The sequence below is a fragment of the Taeniopygia guttata genome, chromosome 3, assembly GCF_048771995.1.
Source record: "Taeniopygia guttata chromosome 3, bTaeGut7.mat, whole genome shotgun sequence".
NCBI classification, from domain to species: domain Eukaryota; kingdom Metazoa; phylum Chordata; class Aves; order Passeriformes; family Estrildidae; genus Taeniopygia; species Taeniopygia guttata.
This window is the reverse complement of record NC_133027.1, coordinates 99,702,241-99,723,510: the sequence shown is the minus strand read 5'-3', so window position 1 is coordinate 99,723,510 and position 21,270 is coordinate 99,702,241. Positions and strand designations below refer to the sequence as shown.

At 36.6% G+C, this 21,270-nt stretch overlaps 1 protein-coding gene across 2 annotated transcripts in view; it reads right to left on the bottom strand.

The window, feature by feature from the left end:
• The window catches only part of LRPPRC (leucine rich pentatricopeptide repeat containing), an 83,472-nt gene extending 62,646 nt beyond the window's left edge, over positions 1 to 20,826 (bottom strand). Inside the window, exons 1-11 of one of the 2 annotated variants that reach the window (XM_030269010.4) lie at positions 20,675 to 20,826; positions 11,252 to 11,454; positions 8,936 to 9,058; positions 8,125 to 8,246; positions 7,979 to 8,037; positions 7,320 to 7,406; positions 6,704 to 6,830; positions 5,526 to 5,670; positions 4,619 to 4,761; positions 4,229 to 4,334; positions 4,040 to 4,147 (exon numbers count right to left, since the gene is read on the bottom strand). In XM_030269010.4, coding sequence (XP_030124870.4) covers positions 4,040 to 4,147; positions 4,229 to 4,334; positions 4,619 to 4,761; positions 5,526 to 5,670; positions 6,704 to 6,830; positions 7,320 to 7,406; positions 7,979 to 8,037; positions 8,125 to 8,246; positions 8,936 to 9,058; positions 11,252 to 11,454; positions 20,675 to 20,793 — 1,342 coding nt within the window. In that variant the 5' untranslated portion in view covers positions 20,794 to 20,826. Of the gene's footprint in view, positions 1 to 4,039; positions 4,148 to 4,228; positions 4,335 to 4,618; positions 4,762 to 5,525; positions 5,671 to 6,703; positions 6,831 to 7,319; positions 7,407 to 7,978; positions 8,038 to 8,124; positions 8,247 to 8,935; positions 9,059 to 11,251; positions 11,458 to 20,674 lie in introns of both variants that reach the window. The other variant, XM_030269008.4, reaches the window with a different exon arrangement.
• Positions 20,827 to 21,270: the final 444 nt, after the last annotated feature.

Sequence of the window (21,270 nt, the reverse complement as noted above, 5' to 3'; positions counted from 1 at the left end):
CCTCACCAAAAGCAGAACTACTTTATAGTCAAATAAACATCTTCCACAATACTAAGCAATGAAACATTTCCATTTCAGTTAAGAAGATTTGAGCATTATATACATGGACTTTTATAAATTCTTTGCTCCTCATACTGGAAAACACTGACCTCTTCTCTCTCTCCCAACCAAAAAAAACCTAAAAAAAAAGGCACAAAAGTGCAGTAATGTTCATGCAGAACACTTGTCTCACAACCTTTTTTGGGGACACCCCCCCAAATATACATGTATATTGATTTAGAAATTATTCACATGTACAGAATACATTCACATGTATTGTGGGCATTATCAAACATACATGAAAACAGAGAGCCAAAAATGATAAAATGATAAAATATTTATTTGCTAACAGTCTACTCACAACCCAATGCATTGCCTTGCACACCCCACTCTGAAGACCACTGATCCAGAAGACTGGGCAAAGTCTTTTGGTCATCTCCCTACTTGATGGAGAATAGGCTTTTTGAGATTTTTAGGCTGACATATGTAAGTACACAGGAGCTGAGTATACAAAATCAAATAATTGAGTAGAAAGAAGATAGAAATAGAAAGCAAAATGAAGTCAAACAACTCCTTTTTGTCAATAATGGAAACACCACTCAAACACCAGATCTGTTTTAGAACAGATTCTAACCTCAAATCAGTATATTGAAGAACAAATATAAGAGATTAACTATGAGGTAGTCATAAATTTATGTGGTAGAGAAGCTTTTCAAAAACTGAAAAGTGAGGCTTGCATTTCAGTCTACCATTACTCTCCTAAAGTTCTCACAGTTAAGTCATGCCTACTCCCTGAAGCAGTCCCATGAGAACAGAAGGAATTTCTAAGGCAGCTATGTACAGCTCTACATGACCAAGGGAAGACAAATTTGGCTTTAAGCAGTTTTCTGAGAAAACAAAAACCAAAACTTCAGTTCAAAAAGTAAGGTCACATTCAGGAAAGCATAGTATTTAACGTATTTTTGCTGTGCTGGTAGTTTCAGATCCACTCAGAATGTTCTTTGCCAGAATAATCTGTCTGTAAAACATGATTTCAAGCAGTAACTTTGTGAAATCACCACCCTTATTCCCTTCTGGACCCAGCCACTCATTTTCCAAAGTAAAAACTGAATTACCATTCGCTAACCATGGGGTTTGTATGTAACAATAGTTTATACAATAATTCAACAACACTTTTTACAAGTGTTTTTAAAAATAGCATGATCATTCAAAGGCAAAGGGAAGCTATAAAATATTCAGGAATAAGCCTAAATTGAATATTTCTGCTTAGGCCCTCCAGATTTTAGTGCATAATCTGATACAAAATTATTCTCAGTGCCAGTAACGGCTTCAGATCCATTGCATATTGATATTTTAAACCCTCTATGCACTTTTCATTCCTAAAAGCCTAATAAATACTAAGGAAGTAAGTATTTATCAATTCATGTATCAGATGCACATAAAGGCAATGCCCCACCTGAAATTATTTGCCTGTGTAAAATGAGTGAAAAGAGTGGTTAAGAGTGTATTTAAAAATGGACTTATTTAGTTTCATACCTCCTAAACACCACTTCACTGCTACTTTTCTTTCAAATACAATTCTCTAATACAGAAATTACAGATTTTTCTTTGATCTCCAGTGTCATATTTTTCTATAATAAACATCAGAGAAACACATAATTAAACACTACTATTTGTTATTTAATTGTTTGGGTCATACTATATGTACTGATTTAGACATTTGTACACTGCAGTTCTAGGTAACTTGTTGCTTTTATTCTGTTTATTCTAATTATTTAGTCCAGTCTACATGCAATCATATTTTTAATAGTTTTTTCTCAAAGTCCTCTTCCATTACCAGCCTTGCCTATAGCAAGACACAAAACCACACACATCAGGCTGGACATTACTACTTTGTTGAGAAATTAATTACCTTACTTTTGGTATGAGATGTGACACTGTGTCTGTACTCCTGTTCACATTATTTTTTGCTCCTAGAAAGCACTATTCATTTACTACCCTGACTGCTGTCACCCTTAGATTTCTCACTGCAGCATGATTGTTTGCTCTATTATTTCTATGAAACAATTCCAAGTTGGATGAGGTTCTCCCCCCCACCATTTACCTTTCTTCAAGTGTATTTGCTGTATTTTTCGATAGTGGAACTTATTTATTCATTTTTTTATTATTAACTCTGAGAAAATTGAATGCAAGCTTATGTAAGGGAAGAACACAACTTGTTTCACTATTCATGAAGAATACTTATTCTGGCTCTTCCCTATAGAAGCAACTGAGCAGGCATGCTCTTACCTAATGTATTTAAAGAATGAAAAAATCACTGACTTGTGTAGGCATGCACAGTCCTTCTACTCGACAATATCAACTTGGATAGCGACCACCAGGCTACAAAACTTTGAGTTTGCAAATTCACAGCACTATCTTACAGCCATACAAAGTTTGCAGACAGAAAAACAAAGGTTGCATGGAAAATGGCTAAAAATGCTGGAATTGAGGGATCAATCATCAGTTCTCTTCTCAATTTGCTTACCTGACCTCCAGCAGCAACTACAGTTGCCAAAACACAGTTGATTTCTACAGCAGGGAGTCCAACTTAAGGCAACCTCTGATCTTGACAAAGACCAGAAGAAGTATAAAAACCTAAGTTTCTCTTGATACTCAAATATTGCTTTAATTTTGGGAGTCAAGTCTGAATCTAAAAATACTTCCAACATCTCTCAGAACTGTGTCAGTGAGGTAAAATTTTTGATGGAGTAAAAGAAAGCAGCTTTTTTCAGTAGGCAGCATCCACACAGAAGTATGGCACTGATTTCCATTTACTTATTTTTGGCAACACTGTGTTTCAAGTAAGTCACAAAGGACCCAACTAAAACAATATTGCCAGACATTTAAAATACCATAGAACTTTCAAGGACTTGAAAACCTGGGAGAAGATAAACTTGGGCAGTAGTCTAGCAGGAGCAGAGACTAAGGAGTTAATAAAAACTGAATATTGTTTTCACAAAGGCTTTTTGAAAAAGACTTGAGACATTTTTATAGCCAGAAACAATTAGGGAATACTTGTTTCAGCATTTCTTCCAAACTGGAATGTGACTGTATATTTAAGATAAAATTGCGATATGGAAGAGTCTGCTAAAAGCACTTTTTTTTTGTTTGTGCATTTTGTTTGTCACCCAGTGTCACACTAACAACTCTGCATCTCATTCTAAAGCACATTATACTGTGAGATAAGATGAAAAAGACAGTTTTTTGTTTCCCCAAGGGGGAAGTACTTCTGTTAAAAGCATCTTTTTACAATACCATTCTTTCTGAATTACCAATAACGCAAACCAAAGAATTAGATACTGTACTCTAAAATTTAATATTTTTTTCAATTCTTATTCATATCCTGTAGACATCCCCATGTGTAACAGGGGAAAGTATGCTAAATGCTTAAACCTACTTAAGAATCCCAAAGATTGAGCATTTTTGTCCTTCAATCAGTATGCTGTCAGGGCAGGCTCATACATTCAGCAATGTAAGTTCTCCTGCAGTTTTTATTATTCTAACAAAACTCATGTTTGGTTCACGAGGCAAATAGTAAGAAGCTGGCTTGAATAAAGGACTAGCTTTGCAGTCCAAGAGAGCTATAATAACATAACCTTACTTTTAAATTCTTCACTTGGATTGCAGCTTCTTCAAGAGTAAACTGTAAATAGTAATGAGCAGCATAAAGTATGCTGGAATGCTGTGGAAGCATAAAGTATGCTGGAAGAATGTGAAGAGTTAAAAAGATAACTAAACACTCTCACATCTTTCTATATCAAGTGAGACTTGAAATTTGTAGAACTGCATCACAATCAAGCAAGAAAGGAGGTTTTAAAAAAGTCTTTCTGAAGGAAAAATTTTTCGAAACGGGGACATACAGCAAGGGCTTTGTTAAATTTCTGATCGATCTCATAGCAGTAGGATTTGTGCACTAGGTATGCAATAATGCCACAGGAGCATTTTTCAGACAACTCACCTTTAAGATTATTCTCCTTCTGGTATGCAACAAGCAGTGGCCAGCAATAGTGAGGTCTGAGTGGCAAGCCTTCCTCCTTCATCATCTTCATCACAGCAATGGCCAAGGCTGAAAACATTCACCAAATAATTAAACAGTGACCAAGTACTCTAAATGAGCACAGGTAAAATAAGTAAAAAAGGAGAGTACCTGGTCTGTTGGCCTCCAAAGCACAACGCAAGATAAAAGGTAACGGTGCCGAGTGCATCTTTGCTTCTTTTAACTCTTTACAGAATTGCTTCAGCTTGTTCACAGGCTGCAAACAATTTCAAAAATTAATTTAAGGTATTTATCAATTTCTCAAACTGTTAAGAATGTCAGATATTTCTAATGTTTGTAAAACGGATATTACACAAGCCAAACAGGATTCCTTTGTGAATTTCAATTCACTATAGAATTAATACAAAATAATAAAATGCTTCTTTTGTTCTTTAAGAACTGTGCAACAACTCACCACTCTCAATCTTCACAGTTGCATTAAACTAAGTAAGTATACTGTTATTATTAGATTAAGAAAAAAAGTATTACTATTCTGCTTACCAGATCTCTATTTACACAATGTTGCAAGAAGAAGCTACCTTGGTCCATATCTTCACGTGATAAATGACTTAAAGACTTCAAGATGTTGAAGCTGATATCTTCAAAGCCATGAGTTATCAGGGTCAAACACAGGTTTATTACATCTAGCAAAAAGAGAACAACCATATTAATATATTAACAAAGTGCACACAACTTATTTCATTTTTGTAAATGTTTTACAAGTACCATTAACATACTTTTAAACAAGATTCACAACCCAAATCTGAGGCTACCTTTTCCAGAATTATTTATATTTTCGCATAAGAAAACTAGGCCAAAAATTACAGAAGTATCACCACCGCAGCGTGACAGAAGGGCAAGGAAAAAAGAAACTAGTTTCTAGACATATTAAAAAAAAACAAAACATGAAGTATAATTAACAGTTATCAATCAGATTAAACATACTGGGATCCAGAAGCAACTTTAAAGGTAGGTTATAAAAAACTGTACTCAGTATTTAGTATCCCTTTTTTATGGCAGTCTTGAAGAGCTCTCATGAACAGGAACCTTAACAGTGGTGTTAGAAGAAAGGACTCCACACTTGCTGCTTTCATATAAAAGGATAATGCATTTTAGAAATCTTTTTTAGAATGACAGATTAATTTTGGTATGCAAATTACTAAAGCTGTTTCATATTTAGATATTATAAAATACAATCTAAACCACAAAAATGCACAAATTAATCCACAAACTAATGGCAAAAATATTCCTCTCCCTCAGTAATCAAAAGTACAAAATAACCTATTTTGGAAAAATAAGGAAAAAACCAACAAAAAAAAGGAACAAAAACAAACAAACAAAAAACAAAACAAGAAAAAAAGGAAAAAAGTGCTCTCTCTCCACCCTGTTGTGGGAAATAAGGACATACCTGGAATTAATTCCCTTTCAAATCTTATGCGTCCTTTAATATCCTCAATGTGCTGCGGATATCCAGCCTTGGCAAGGCTAAAAATCACCTGCACCAAAATCCTGTCCATAAGGTACCCTTCAGTATTCTCAACTTGCTCTAGAGTCTGTAAAACCAAAATAAATTTAACTTGAAATAACTCCAGAGTGATTCAAAACACAATACTTTTTAAATCAAAACAAAACAAACATAAAACCCCAGCTTTTTTTCTTTTTTAATATCCACATATATAGATAACGGAACATGGTAGAGATAAAAAAATATGCAAGAAGTATTAAGAGAGACTCAAACACCTTTAGACTGTGAGAAGAAAAAGGGACACCTAAAAGGGATATTACATATAGTTTCTTTCTGATATCTAATAACATATGAAAACACCAGAGGTATTCTTATTGTGAGATGACTTTCAAAAGAAATTACTTTGTAAAGGGAAGAAAGACTAATTGGACATTTTGTCACTGTTTGGAAGAATGCTGGTTGATGAATATTTGTTTAAGTCATAAAAGAAAATTACGTTTCCAATACCCTCTTCCTTGAATAGGTCCTCTATGTCTGATTAAACTCCTAATAAAACTTAAGAAAATCGGTTTGATCTTCTCATTGCTTCATGAGTATTTCTTTGATTAAAAAAAAAAAGTAAGAGAGAACACTTGAAAAAAATCAGCTACACAAAGGGCTGTAAGGAAGCGTCACCTTACAAATACCTAAGTTGTTCGTATGAATTCTCAAAAAAAAAAATTCATTTTTATTGGAAAGATCCTGTCATTTCAATGGACAAAGGAGGGCTCAATGGGAACAGAATAACCAAGGTTTACTTTTTATTTTCATAAGTAAATACATAGATATTTCACATGCACTGTCTTTAAAAAAAACCCTACATTATTAAATTGCTCACTGACAAATTTATCTTCCCTGAGTGAAATGCCACTATCAAAAGACAAGTATTTTTTAGAAATTTTGACATTGCTTTCAGTTAACCAACTATTCAATTGTAATTAAAAAAATTGTTAATTACTTCCAAGTAGGAGGAAACCAATTATAAAATTCTTTCTTATTCCTCCTGCCCAGACAGAAACCATTCCAAAGTTACACTGAACAAAAGATCAAACAAGTTGTATTTAAATTCAAATTTGCAATACCTTTTTGATGCTATCAGCATCACCCTTTTCAGCATACACGTTCAGCAGTGATAAATAGGTGTCTGGACCTGGTTCAACACCAGCCATCCTCATCACTGAAAGGATGTTTTCTGCACTTTTCATATCTCTGAAAGAATTCAAAGCAAGACCCTCAGAAGATTTAATCATAATGATGTTTATTGCAACTTCTGCATTTCCTTACTAAATTAATTAGAACTGGAAACAAAGACTGCAACAAGCTTAGAGAAACTTATTTTAACTAAGCAAATCCTGAAAGGTGAAAGTGCAAATCTTTTTAATAATTGTATTACTTAAAATACACTTTCAACTTTAACAGATGATAAAGTTCAGAACTAAATGCAGCAAATTTCTTCTCAAACACTACAAAAGTACAGTAATTTATCTTGAAATACAAGATTTTCAGACACAAGAAAAAAAATCTATTTCCTTTGTTAAATAGCTTTTTTGCTTCATAAATGTAAAGACAGTCTTCTACACATTATTATTCAAAACCATCATACTATTCTGCAGCATGTAATTTTTTTCTGTACAGTATCACTTTATATTTTATTAAAGCTAACAGTAAACAAAAGGAATAAAAGGTACTAAACATTACCCTGATCTTGCATGTCCTTTCACAAGACTACTGAATACTGCCTCAGTGATGGGGAGATCTTTGCTCTTCATAAATCCAAGAATCTTACTGGAAAAAAAAAAATTGTATTTGCCACTTTGGAACATGCAGACACTAAGGTGGGGCTGGGGATTTTTTTTATTTTTATCTTCCTTTTACTTATTTCTCATGCCCCTCAATCACACTGCTACAGCTTAACCTTGCTAAAATTGCTAAGAGATATCCAGCAAGCCCTGTGTAACAACACCAACCAGGATTATTACTATTTGCTCTTTAGCCCACTTGATTTTCAAATGCCTTTCCCAGTAGCCATTTTCTTACAAAGGCAGTAAGCCTTAATAACCTCACACTTTTTCATGATGGCTCCAGAAATGACAAAAACCAAGGTATTTCTGAGCAGTGTGAATACAACTTGATTTGAACAAACTGGTCTATCACTTATTTTTATTTTGTTTGTGTAGGTTTTGGCAGACTCTAAAAAATTGCCCTTCATTGCTTGGATAAAATATAGTTATATAAAACCCTTCTTTGCTTTGCTGAATTTCTATGAATTATGCAGAAATCAGTTTTAACATCAATGGTAGGGAATACAAGAAACAGATTCTGTGGAAACCCCTTTAAACATAAACGCAAAAGAATACCTTGCTCCTTCAATGTCACCCTCATTGCAATAAGCAGCAATCAACCTTTGGTATGTAACCTACAGAAAACAAATTGGGAAAGTTAATTATTTCCATTCAATAAATGGTGACTATTAAGAATGAAGATCCTTTAAAAAGGTACCTACTCGATTGGGCTGCACATTAGCTTCCTCCATTCTGGCCAAGAACTCTGTTGGAGAAAACTTGTGCTCATTCTGAAGATAGACTTTAAGCAAAGCATTGTAATGGCTTGTATCATACACAGCACCTAAGGAAATATTTTAACCACAGTCAACGTAAATTCTCTAAATTCAACATAGTTTCATAGCTTTCTCAGGTAATTCATTTTATGTCAATTTTACTCTGTATGAACTTAGGAGACAGCTTCCTTTTATTCACCTTTGAAGTATCAGACGTTTATTTAACAGCTCACTTGTTTAAAAAAGGTTAAAACAAAATGAGCACAATAACAGCAATGTTCATGTGCATGCTATTCTACAGTCTCTACAGCTGTATTTATTTTACAGATTCAGCAATGTTGCTATCAAAAAGCATTCACCTATGCATTATCTATACATAAATTACTCACAATAAAAAACATCATCTGATAAAATAGCTGGTAGCACTAGGAACACTCAGCCCACCAGATATAAAAGCAACATCTAACAGAAAAGTAAACTCAATAATGAAAATCAAGCAAAAGTCCAATTTAAGAATCTAAAAAAAAATCTTTAGATTTTAGAATTTTAGATTAACACCCCTAGATGTCACTATAACTCCCAGAATTAGAAACAGATCTCTCACCTGAATAATAAAATCCACTGTTCATTTGGTAGTAAATACAACCTGTTATAACCTAACATTTAAACACCTTTAAAATACATTGTCTCTCATTACAAAGACAGTAACTAAAGCACAGAGCTGTTCTTGCAAGAAGGATTAACAGACACAACGTACCAAGTTCTTTCATCTTGTCCCATATCATATGGGCCAGTTCTGTTCTTTCAGGTGACAATACCTCTGGCAAGACAGCACCACAGCTTTGTAACAAAAGCAAGGTGTGGTTACTCCCTGGGCACCCTGCAGATGAAACAAAACCACAACTTTATTAATAAATAATATTATTAATATTATCAATATTAGAAAGAAGATTTGAGACTGATATGAAATATTTAAACATTTTATATAAAATAGAATTTTATCCAACACTGAAGATTTTAAATGAACAGAATACCCAAATGATTAAACAATGGCACTCCTGTGCACTACCCTAAAAAGTTTAATGACAAAACATGCCATTTAGTATAATAATGAGCTCAGCTGAGCAGAAACTGTTAGAAGACAACACAAAAACTTAGGTTAACTAATCCTTTCCACTTCCCAGCTCAAGACCCTGAGATAATTTCATCATAGCAGGGACATAACTTCCTCATAAGTTTCTAAAAAGTCAAAATACTTCATATCAATTCAATATAATTTTACAACTGGTACTCATAGACCTTTCCACATGTCAACTTCAATTTCCAGTTCTGCCTATGCTTAATACATAACAAATGAGAAGATTTACATCTAGAGAATAGTGAAGGAAACTGTAAGATTATCTGCTTTTTCTGACTTCTGTACTAGTCACAAAATGTCAAAAAAGTTAACTATAAACTCATCTTGTTCTTGCACTCCACTATGATTCCTGAGCCAAAGGCAGAACTGCAGAATCTATCACAGATGACCCAATCAGCTGAAGACAATTATGTTTTCTATCCCATCTTTAGATGCAAACCCAGCAATTTCAAATAAAAATAAGATTTTCTTTAGAAAGCAGCATGCTGTCAAGTCTGATCATCAATCCATAATTGACCAGCTTTTAAATCCCTGCACACAATTACTTCCTGCAATGAAAATGCCAACATATCTTCAGTTTCATAGTACCTCGAAAGGGAAAAGAAAATCAAAAACTTTTGGCAGTGTGAGCATGGAGAAATGCACAAGATCTACTGCAAACACCTTTTTCAAGTATTTTTTGTGTTGTAATTAGAAATGGAAAACTAACACAAACAGGCAGAAATCATCATTAACTTCCCACACTTTTGCTAAACCAATTTCATTATTAAGAAGGACTAAATTTTTCACATGGTAATATTTGCAATTTATTTTAATAGCTAAATAATTTGTGAGGTTCTATGCTTTTATTTTTATATACAAATCCAAAGCCTAAGGACTAACCTGTAAGCAATTAGGATTTTTTTTTTTGTTAGTATGACTTAGTTAGAAACTGTGGAACTAGTCAAGGTTCATGAAAAACTACTTGCAGAGAGGTTTAGAAACACAAAATTCTTGCTAACCTGCATTTGCAAATTACAGGTTTACATGGAAAAAACAACAAAGCAGTTACAATCAAAAAGTATGTCCCAAGCTAAAGAGAAAAAACTACATTCAACAGAAAGAGCATGAATTCAAGATTCAGTCTTTAAACAAAATGCTAAACTTTTAAAAGCACAATGCCAGATAGACAAGCCTTTACAGTCCAGAGCAATACACAGGAAAGTTCAAAACTTAAGCAAAACACTACATGCTGCCATTGATAAATATTGGCAGTGGTACTTAGCAACCCTATTCTTTAAATACCTCCATTGACTCATCCTAACTGGTACCAAACCTCACCAATTGAGACAACTGGTTTGCAAAATACTAATGTAGTCCACATATTATAGCCAAAGAGGTATTGAATCTATCAGAACAGACAATGCTTCAGCTATTTGGTATTCTTTTACTAAAAAAAAATTTAGCTTTCTTGTCATGAATAAACACCTGGGAACACGCAAACTTGTGGAGCTACATTTCCTTGCTGCAGATTCACATTTTAAAACAAATGACATTAAGGACAGTACGGTTCATTACAGACACTTCAAAAATACACATTGCAAAGGAGACACATATGATCCCTGTTTAGACAGCAAAATACAGTTACATGAGGAAAGTGCATTACCAGATTAAAAACTGACAATAAGCAAGGCAATAAAAAATACCTTAAAAGTACACTTTTATAAGACTTATAAATTCTTAGAAACAAAAACAAAACAAAACAAAAAAAAACTTGAAAAAGCTAACATGAGCATTCAAAGCAAAATAGTATTTCTAAAGCATTTAAAGCCTGTCCATCAACATACACAGCAGATCAAAGAAAACTCAAAGACAAAATACAGATCAGAACATTCGATTTATTTAAACGGCAGCCTGAAATATAGCTTTATTTTGTTTTAATTGGAAGCAACTTACCTGCTTTGCTTATTTCTTGTAAGATTTTTAGCAGAAGAGCTTTAGGGATGCGGCCAGTTTTTCTGACAGAGTTATCCACTTTATTTAATGCCCAGTCAAACTGCCAGGTCCGTCTGGTTCGAACTTCTGAAACTGGTTCTTCTTTAACACTTCCTTCCTCTTGAGGTGCAAGTGTAAGGAACCTTATTTGGCTCATAATGTTTCTGCTTGAACAGAAACAAACAAAAATATAAAATTACATTACTGTGAGTCATTTTGGATCTAGACTAGTCACATAATATCAAAACGATAATGCACTGCTTGCTGATGAAGTCTCAAAAATATTCCATTTTAAAATAAAATAGAAGTGATTCATTTCAGTGTCTTTCTACTTAAGAATCAGTCATACATTTAATCACAGTGACAAATTTCTCTGAAATTTTCAGTTAGTTTCACCTCACGAATTAAATGGTTCAAATAATATTCTCACAAAAATAAAACCTTTACGTCATCCAAGTGCTATAAAAGTCTATTGTCCCATTACAGCTACTCACTAAAGCTTTCACAAGGTTTTGAAAAATCTCAAGAACAGTCACAGACAGATCTTCCAGAACACAGTAAATCAAGGCAGCAAATCATACCTTCTTCAATTAAAATGCACAAGAACTAATGCAGAGGTCAGTGTGTTAGACAGCCATGGTTTGAACACCAACAGGATCATTCCACATTTTACAGAATTGACAGTAACCAGCATGAAGCACCCACCCATTCTGCCATGTAAACCCGACATCAACAGCACATTTGCTTAAACATTTATTTTCTCAAAATAAAATATGGCAACAAGAAGCGGAATGAGAAAGTGTTCTCATTTCCAGCAAAGAAATAAAAAAAATTTGCCTTTTATTTTTTAAAAGAACAAGTTAATAAACATAAGAATAAAAAAAATTGAATATGTGCCACACACAGGGTTATGAACCGCCTGTGCAGGTGAAATTATCATTACATACAAGCATTTCAAGAAGTCTGTTCTCAACTGTGCTTACAGCTGCATAAAATAAACCAGATGATTCTCCTCCAGAATCCAATACAAAAAAAAAGGTAATAATTTCTGAGTGGCAAAAAACAAGATTCAGCAACTTCTGAAATTGCCACCCCTCATCTCTAGCTCTTTAAACAACTCTTCAGCTGAATTTTTGTAAGCTTTCTAGACTAGTTCGAAAAAAAAAAAACCCAAACCCCCAAGTTTTTACTCCCTGCTGTTACAGGTGCTCCATTACTATAGAGTAATGGCTCCAAATTTTGTGAAATGGCAGCCTAAAAGCCAGGAGTGATGACATTCTCTACGAAATAATTTCCTGCCCCTGAAGCTTTTACACAGGTTTATCTGCTGGCTGTTTTTTCACTCAACAGTCATAGCTTAAGGCCCAAGTAGACAAGTCCAGTGGAGGAGAAAAGCTTGCTGGTGGCAATTCCATGTTTCAGAAGCAATGGCAGCAAGCTGCTAAATGGCAGAGAAATCATCACTGGGGTACAAAATACAGACTGGTGTTTTACCATCTGGTTGCCTCTTGAGCAGAAAGTAGCCCAAAAGACCAACTTTTTCCTTGCTGTTTGAAATCTTGATTTGGTAACTCAGCAGGCCATAAATTCTACAAGTAGCCTGAGGCAGAATCTCTTTCCTAATAGAGCTATGACAACAGTTTCATAGATTATACTTGATTTTTTAAAAACCCTTCAATAATGAAGAACATCACTATTTGACACTATCTTTTTAAAGAACATGATTTTTACATTGTCTTATCTTCTAAAGTTTCCTCATGAAGAATATTCCAGAGCCCAGCTATCTGCATTGTATTTCACTAGGGAAAGGATAAGGAAGAAAGACTGACAAAGAAGGACAGATCCCCTCCTTCAGTCTCAATTCCAATTCCTGATAGATGCAAGTTCCCACTAATACCTTTGGGCTAGCTCTCACATTATTCAGATCCCTCTGTGAGTTTATTTCACTCAGTAACCGAGCACAGTACCAATTTATCCACTTCTACAAAAAAGTAAAATTACTGTTCCATCAGGTTAGAGTGGAAACAGCTCACAATGTCCACAACCCACCAGAATTAACAAGAAATAAAAAGAAATTATGAAAGAAAAAGTACCTAAAATCAGAGAAATAAAATAGAAATAAAATCAACCAAACAAAATTAGAAATTAGAAATAAAAATAAACATAAAAGGAAAAAAGCTCTGAAACACTACTTTTCATGGTAAGCACCTTGTCAGATTAACAAACTTTTTTGTTGCTACTAGTAATGCCATGTCTCACTAAAAGTATTCCCAAGGGTGTCATTTTGCCTGATTCTTTCCCTCCTTTTCCTCTTCTCCTTCTATTGCCTCCTATAACCAGACACAGGATACTTTTAGAAAAGAGAAGTCATTAGACTAATTAGCACAAAATCCAGTAGGACAAGGTAAGAACAACAGTAAGACACTAAATTTTAACTCTTCCAGGATTTAACAAAGTGAGATACCTAGAACTTAAATAACTCCTTATAACACATAAATAGCAATACTCAACTTTGAGCCAGTGGATAACTAGAAGAATGAAAGTAATGATTGCAAGTTCTTTATATTTTTCTTAAAGATATAAATTAAAAAAGAAAATGGTATGAGTCACTCTTATATACCCATTAAAAGAGCTACTTGAAAGCTTTTCAGAATATTTCCAGAAAGGTTAGAAAAATGCTCTGGAAGCTGTAGCAACACAGGACTTTATTTGCAACACAGAAATTTATACTTTAATTTCCATTAACAATCAAAGCACAAGTGGACACAATACTTGTGCTTCAGATTAGCATTTAAGTGCTTTTCCCTATAAAAATCTGCTAATGTTTTGTGCTATTTTTCAAATTACTGAACAGTATTTTATGACATACAGAACACTTTTAACCCTAAACAAACTGGTATCTACAGTTCTTAAGTGCACCGTTTTAAGAAAGCCATCTTTGTAATAGTCTCCACCTGTCAGAAGTCACAAATTTTAAAGCACTTGCATGGCACCATCAGATGAAGTGTGAAGATAAAAACATTATGTGCATGCTCAACATAAGCTGGTTAACAGCACAAGAACACTCTAAAGTTTCATTTGCTACTAAACTCTCCTGCTTAGCATTTAGCAGGACACTATTTATAACTTATAAGGTAAGTTTCAACTGCTACAGCTGCACACTGAAAAACACTACACACTTATATGAAAGTATTATTTTTATACAGTAACTTCACCTTCTGAAAGGTGAGCAGAATTGAACACTTCTATTTACACCCCCCCCAATATTACCAAATAAGGTACTGCTGCCTCTGCTAATTTATACTGATTAAAGACATTTTAAGGAATGGCAATATGGGAGTCTGAGTTTCATTTTGAGACAAACAGGTGAAATCAGTATGAGATGATAAAAAACAACCTGAGGAACTCAAATTTTCACTGGAATCCACCTAAACTATCATCATCAATCTGAAATAAGTTTTAGATAAGGTACACTCAGGTGTACCTCACCATATGTAGGCCTTCAGCATTTAAATGAATTACACTTTTGGCACTAAGGTACTGTGTAATGTTAAGCCAATCCCATAATAATAATCTGTTAAAAATAACTGTGGCTTCAAAAGCCAGATGAAGCTGCAGCATCTACTGGTTTGCATCTGGTATGTAGCACTACAAATCAACAAAGAACTCTAAATTAAATTTGAATAAACAGAAAGACCAAAAAAGAGCTCACTATTTTATAAGATGAAAGATTGAGCAGACCAGAAAGTGAGCTTCCAAAGAAAGATAGAAACTTAAATTAAGGGACACAGCATTAGGTTTGATTTCGGGCAACCAGGCAAATGGCAGGAGAACACAGTAGACAACCTCCCTATGAAACAGAAAAAGAGGTTAACAAAACAAGGCAGTTATCCATGCATCAGGAATCTTTAATTTTCAGAAGATGAAAAATAACTCATAATTAAAGACAAATAGAAAAAAAAGCTAGGATAAAAATCAATAAGGCCACATTAAACATTTTTGTCAGGAAGTGGCCTAAAAAGGCAGCCAGAAAGGTTGCTAAATTTAATAAAGATGATTTTAGAAATTACCTCTTCCCAGGGAAAAAATGACAGCTCATACACTGTTTGGCTTTCAAGAAATGTTAATTGCAACCATCTGTAAATTTCAACTATCATTACTAATTTTCGCAAGGAGATGGAGGTGTAGGTGAGAATATGGAAGGATGACTCAAATAATTCCTGAAAATATTAAGATACACTGAAGGCAAATTACTGGATCTTACTCAAACTCCAGTCCTTTGGATTTACTCTGAAAAATCCATGGAAGCTGTGGGAAAAACAGAAGCCTAACAAAAAAATACAGATTGGTGTACAGGCTTTTGGCACCACTTTACCTGACAACCTGCTCATAAGCAAAACAAGGAGACAGAATGTACTTCTAGCTGTAAAATGTGGGTCCAGTCATTGTGTAAACAAAAATTTTAAATATGTATACAAAATTAAAATGTGATTCATTGCAGAACTGGGAATACTGTGGGGGAGTCCAAGTGAAGCTATCTCCTGACCCAACTAGGAAAGAACTGACACAATCCATGTGCAATAGTAGCTTCAATACAGAACACAAGAAGTTGTATGTTTTGGACAAAACACAGATGCAGGAATTTAAGATAGGGTACAACTGGCTAAGCAGTACAGCCCAGAGGGTACTGAAAATGAGGCATTGCTAAGCATGAAATGTCCCACAGCAAAAAGACTTCAAATTCTCAGCTCCTTAACATAGGAACATAGCTAAAATACAGATAATGATATCTTCATCATGGTGTGTTTATTCAGGAAAAAAAAACAAGTATGAAAGACACAAAGGACTCCTCTATCCCATCCCACTCTCCAAACACAGAAGCAACTGAACCTAATCCATGAGGAATCACACAACCAATACTAATGGTTGTAATATTAACTGTAACGAAATATTTGAATAGGATACTTCAGTCAAGCTTTCTCATTTGGAAGCTTCTAAAGTAAGACTAGGAATGGAGAAAAAATTATTATGCATGACCTTGATATTTCTGATACTGCCTCAGTACTAGATGTCTGATTACACAGTTTTATGATGTAATCTTATTTTCCTGATTATTTTCATTCACTTTTTTCAGACTCAAGTGCTATGCTACACAACAAAACACATTCTTCCCTAAGAGTTGCAATGAGTACCAAGTATTTACTTTCATCTATTACCTCCAAATGGCATTTTAAGAGTTTCTCTATGTGAAACACTTCATTTGCAAGCACATAAAGCTTGCAAAGTAAAAAAAGCTGCACAGTAAATTTCAGATCTGTTTAAATGAGCAATCTGGTTCTTCCCCAAAACATGTAATTTCTCTCTACTACATTTCAGAACTGGGAGAAGCTCAAAAGGATATTTTGTGCCCTATAAAGCAATCTCTCTCCAGCTCCCACAGTCACTAGATTAGAAGCAGCCTTCAGATACTGCAGCCTTTACACCATTTTCAGCTTTGTCTGTACAACTGCAACCCTCACCTACACAGGAAAGGTTAACTGTGCATTTGCAATCCCAAAAGAAGTTGTAACTCCACCTCCAGTTTAGGTTACAACATTGGGGAAGCAGCTGAAGATAAACTCACAGACTGATGCAGACATGAAGTGTGCATGGAGAAATTTATATCAAGTCAACCAATAAAATTCTTCTGTTTACAATGGTTTAAGTAGGAATCCCAGTGCTGTACTCACATACTCATGTCTTCCACCTTGCTAGAGCAGACTTAAGGCAGTGCCTTTAATTTCCTATAGGAACGTATCTCACACACCAGCCTGAATAAAAAAGTCCCATCTTTCCAAAAACTCAAAAAGTAGGTGATGTTCATGTTTCCCCTCACAGCAGCAGAAAGGTTACTTTCTGTAAAACTTGACCAATTTCAAGCATTAAAAAAATTATATTTATATATTCAGTTATATATTTATTCATATAATATCTATATATTTTTATAAATTATGAAGATAACCACATTTAATTAAAATATTAGACATTCGCCTCCCTTTATGAGAGCCACAATAAGGTAGTTGCTCTGCTTTTTCTACAGAAAGTATTGGATATTTTGTTCTTTCTAAACTAAATAGGCAAAAACTGCATGAAATAGTTCTCAAAATCAAGTCATGTTCACAGCAGAATAATGGCAAACTTAAGTGAGTTAGAATTCATTAGTGTACATGAAAGCATTCCAGATCAGAGCAAAGAGCTCTTACAAGCACCTTCTGTGCTGGTTTTGCCTGGGGTAGAGTTAATTTTCTTCAAACTAACATGTATGGGGCTGTCTTTTGGATTTATGCTGAGTCCAGTTTTGAAAACAGAGACAAGCTCATGAAGGAGCAAGGTCCTGGCAGGACCTTTGGGCCTGCAGAGAGAAGAGCCCAAACTGGAGCAGGTTTGCTAGCTTGATTTCATTTTGTTATTGCATTGATTCTTCTTGATTTTAATCTTCAGCTATACTTCCATGATCTATGTGCTTTAGGAGCCTAACTGTTCTCCTTCCCTGATTTAGAGCCAGACAAGGTGGTCAGCAACAGGAGGGTGTCAGAAGAATGGAGCCAAGACCCTATTTCTGAGCACTAACTTTCCCACAGCAGAAAGCTACAACATCAAACCACAACAACATCACCTAAAGTACATAGGATTAAGTCCCCCCAAAATATCTATCCTGATGTTAACTCAAAAATCTACTCCAAATACTTGTCAGTGGAGCGGTTTACTACACTATTCTTGACAATCAGATACTAACAGCAAATTCAAGCATTTTTTCCCCTAGTAAAGCTTCTGTAAATTCCAGTAAACCATTTGTACCACGTAATTCAGTGCACTGCTGAAGTCTGCTCCTGTAGATCTGAAGTTTTTTGTATTGGTCTGCTGAAGTTTATCTTCAATGAAACTGCATAGCAGGAGAGGGACAAAGTAGCTCAAGTTATTTCACATTTCATAGAAGAGGTGGTCAAGTGAAAGAGTAAATTTGTCTTAAATCGGACTTGCTATGAAATGCTTAAGCATTAGGATTGCATCTATTATCCTAACTCATTTTTCAAAGAAGTTTAGATTAAAAATCAAAGCAATAATGATGCTTTGAAAAAACCTTGGCTTGAATGTGATGCTTGCTTTCACATCCCCAAAGTTCACAGATTTGCAACTTTTCTGTAACCATTATTGTAATGGTAGTCACAGACTTGCCTCTGAACTGACTTTATTATGTTCAATGCTAAAGTAACTATACGGAGCACATGGAAACATAGTTATTTACACAACTTTCTTGCAAAATGCTAGATTATTCCTGTTTATTTATTTAATCTTAAAACTGAGTGTCTTTCCTGACTATTCCAAACAGACTTCATTTCATTCTCAAAATAATCTTGAGACCTGAACCGGAAGTACAGTAAGCCCAAATGTTGTCCATATACCAGTCTAGCTCTTCAAAGGAGGTCCAGTTCCAGAATTTAAGGCTTGAGCAAAAAAAAAAAAAAAAGCAATAAATAGTTACTTAAGGTAAAAAAATTAATTTAGATTATATGCTTAATACATGAAATTTCAGTTTGTATTACCTTTGCTTTATACTTTGACTCTATATCACCACTTGTGCACTAGGATGCCTAAACACACAGCAGTGTGACAGGGAGATTTTAAGTGAAAACTTATCTTAGGAATGAAATTACTGGAAAAGAGGAATGTACAAAAAGTATCAAAAGAGTTTTCAGCATGATCACTGAACTATCCCACTGAAATTAAGTATAATTTGCTGTAAAAAAAAAGTACTGGGAGGGAAATTAAGTATAATTTACACTTAAACTTAATTTCAGATATAAATTATCTGAATTTAAGTATAATTTTGTGTGAGAATAAAGTACTGGGAGGGAAACAACCAATAAACCAAACCTCACCGGTAAGAAACAAAATATCATCACATAAAGCACTTCTAAAGTTCTTTCTAGAAATGGAGTTCTAGGTTATAAAAACAGTCCTTCACCAAGTCACACATGAATTTCAGTGAATATTATTTCTTGCAACAAATTAATTTAGGGAAATAAGCTACCCGTTGAGTAGAACAAAAATTAGTTGCTAGAAAGAATAAATGTTTATTGATAATTTGTAAATAAGTAAATGTGTGGTTCTGTTGCCAACTATAAACCAGATAGCCCTGATTCCTGGTCCTTCCCAAACTGGTCTACTCCACCCTTCACACCAACTTTAGCATTTGTTGGTGTCCGATACACTTCAAAATCTTAAAGAGCACAGAAAACTATTTTTTTAAGTAAGATTTTGGCTAGGCTATCAATAAAACAGCCCCAAAGACTAATAAGCACAAAAAGTAGGGAAATTAGCAACAATGTCCCTATTTTGAGAGTGAGACTTCCCTCTAGGAGGGCTCCATTTCTGATTCCTGTCTTTTTCCATCCTTTCTTGTGAAGGAGCTCTGGAACTCACTGAACATATTTATCTATTTAGAGTAGCAGAAAACTGTTATGGTTTTCTACTAGGAATTAAGCTACAGTGACTAAAATGAAGCAATAAATATAGATAGATATAGCATGACACAAGAAACAGGACAACTTGGGTAGCATTAAGCCCTATATCAGCTCATAAATCTGTATGTGTCTGAAGTTGTGCTAATGAAGGTTTGCGTCTCTAAACTTCCTGCAGAGCACCAACCACATGTAAGTGTTGTCAAAACTGCCGGGATGCACACAGGTGGGTAGCTTCCCCACTACCTGCGTGACAGAAGGGAGGCAAAATATGGCAAAGAAATTTAGCCGTGCCTCCTCACAGGAGACACAGCAGACAGAGGCTGAGGGCACGAAGAGGACGCCCAGATTCCAACTGTGCAGGTACCCAGAGTCAGTCACAGAATCACCGACTCATTTAGGTGGCAAAAGGCCTCCAAGATCATCGACTCCGACCTGACCGATCACCACTTTGTCAGCTATAATCAGTTCCCCAAGAGCCACATCCAGTCGTTTCTTGAACGCCCCCAGGGACAGTAACTCCATCACTACTGATCTCCTCTAGTCTTCTCCTCTTCCTCGACGCCCCTGTACACGGCGAGTCCCCCGGAGGTCAGGGCTGTGCTCTGAGCCCAGCCTGGCGGAGCGCGGGCAGCCCAGGCCGCCCAGCCTGAGGGCAGCGGGGCTCCCGCGCGGCCTGGGCCCTGCCTCACCCCGAGGCCGCGCACACGGTGAGGCCGCCGGGCTCGCCTGGGCGAGCGCTGCCTCGGAGCCCCCGGGGCAGCCACGGCGGGCGGCGCCGCAGGGCCCGGCGGCATGGCCGGCGGTGCCCTTGGGCGTGGGGAGCGCAGCCTCAGCCGGCCCCGCCAACGCTACCAGGCAGCGCGGCGGTGCGGGGTCTCACCTGGCGGGGCCGGGCGGCGGGGCGGAGGCGGCGGGCGGGCGGAGGAGCGGCGGGAGCAGCGGCGGGAGGCGCGGGCGCAGCGCCCGGAGGCGCCCGGCAGAGCTCAGCAGCGCGGCCATGACCGCCCGCAGCACGTGAGCCGCGCGCCGGCGCTACGCCGCCGCCGGCCCCATGTGATAGGGGCGAACCATTATGCTCAGGGGGGGAACGCGCTGACCCCGGCCTCGGAAAGTGCGCGCTCAGGCGCCAGCTCTGCTAATTTCCACCCCGTGCCGCCGATGGGCCGTTCCACGCAGGCCCGGGTTGGGCCGCCCGGCAGCCAACCGGGAGCGGCGCCGGCGGAGGGCGGGCGCGCGGGGCGAGCGGCGGGAAGCGCTGTGGGGCTCCCGCCGGGCAGCGCTGTGGGGCTCCCGCCGGGCGCGCATTCCTGGGAATTCTTCCGTGGGATGTGCTGGCCCTGCCCCCGACTTCCCGCTCTGCCCACCCGAGTGCTACTTCTCTGCAGCCTGGCGGTGCCCGTCGTTTCTTCGCCACCCCTGAGGGGTTCCAGACCCTGCCGAAAGCGTAGCGGGGCGGCGTGTACGCCAGGGAAGCCA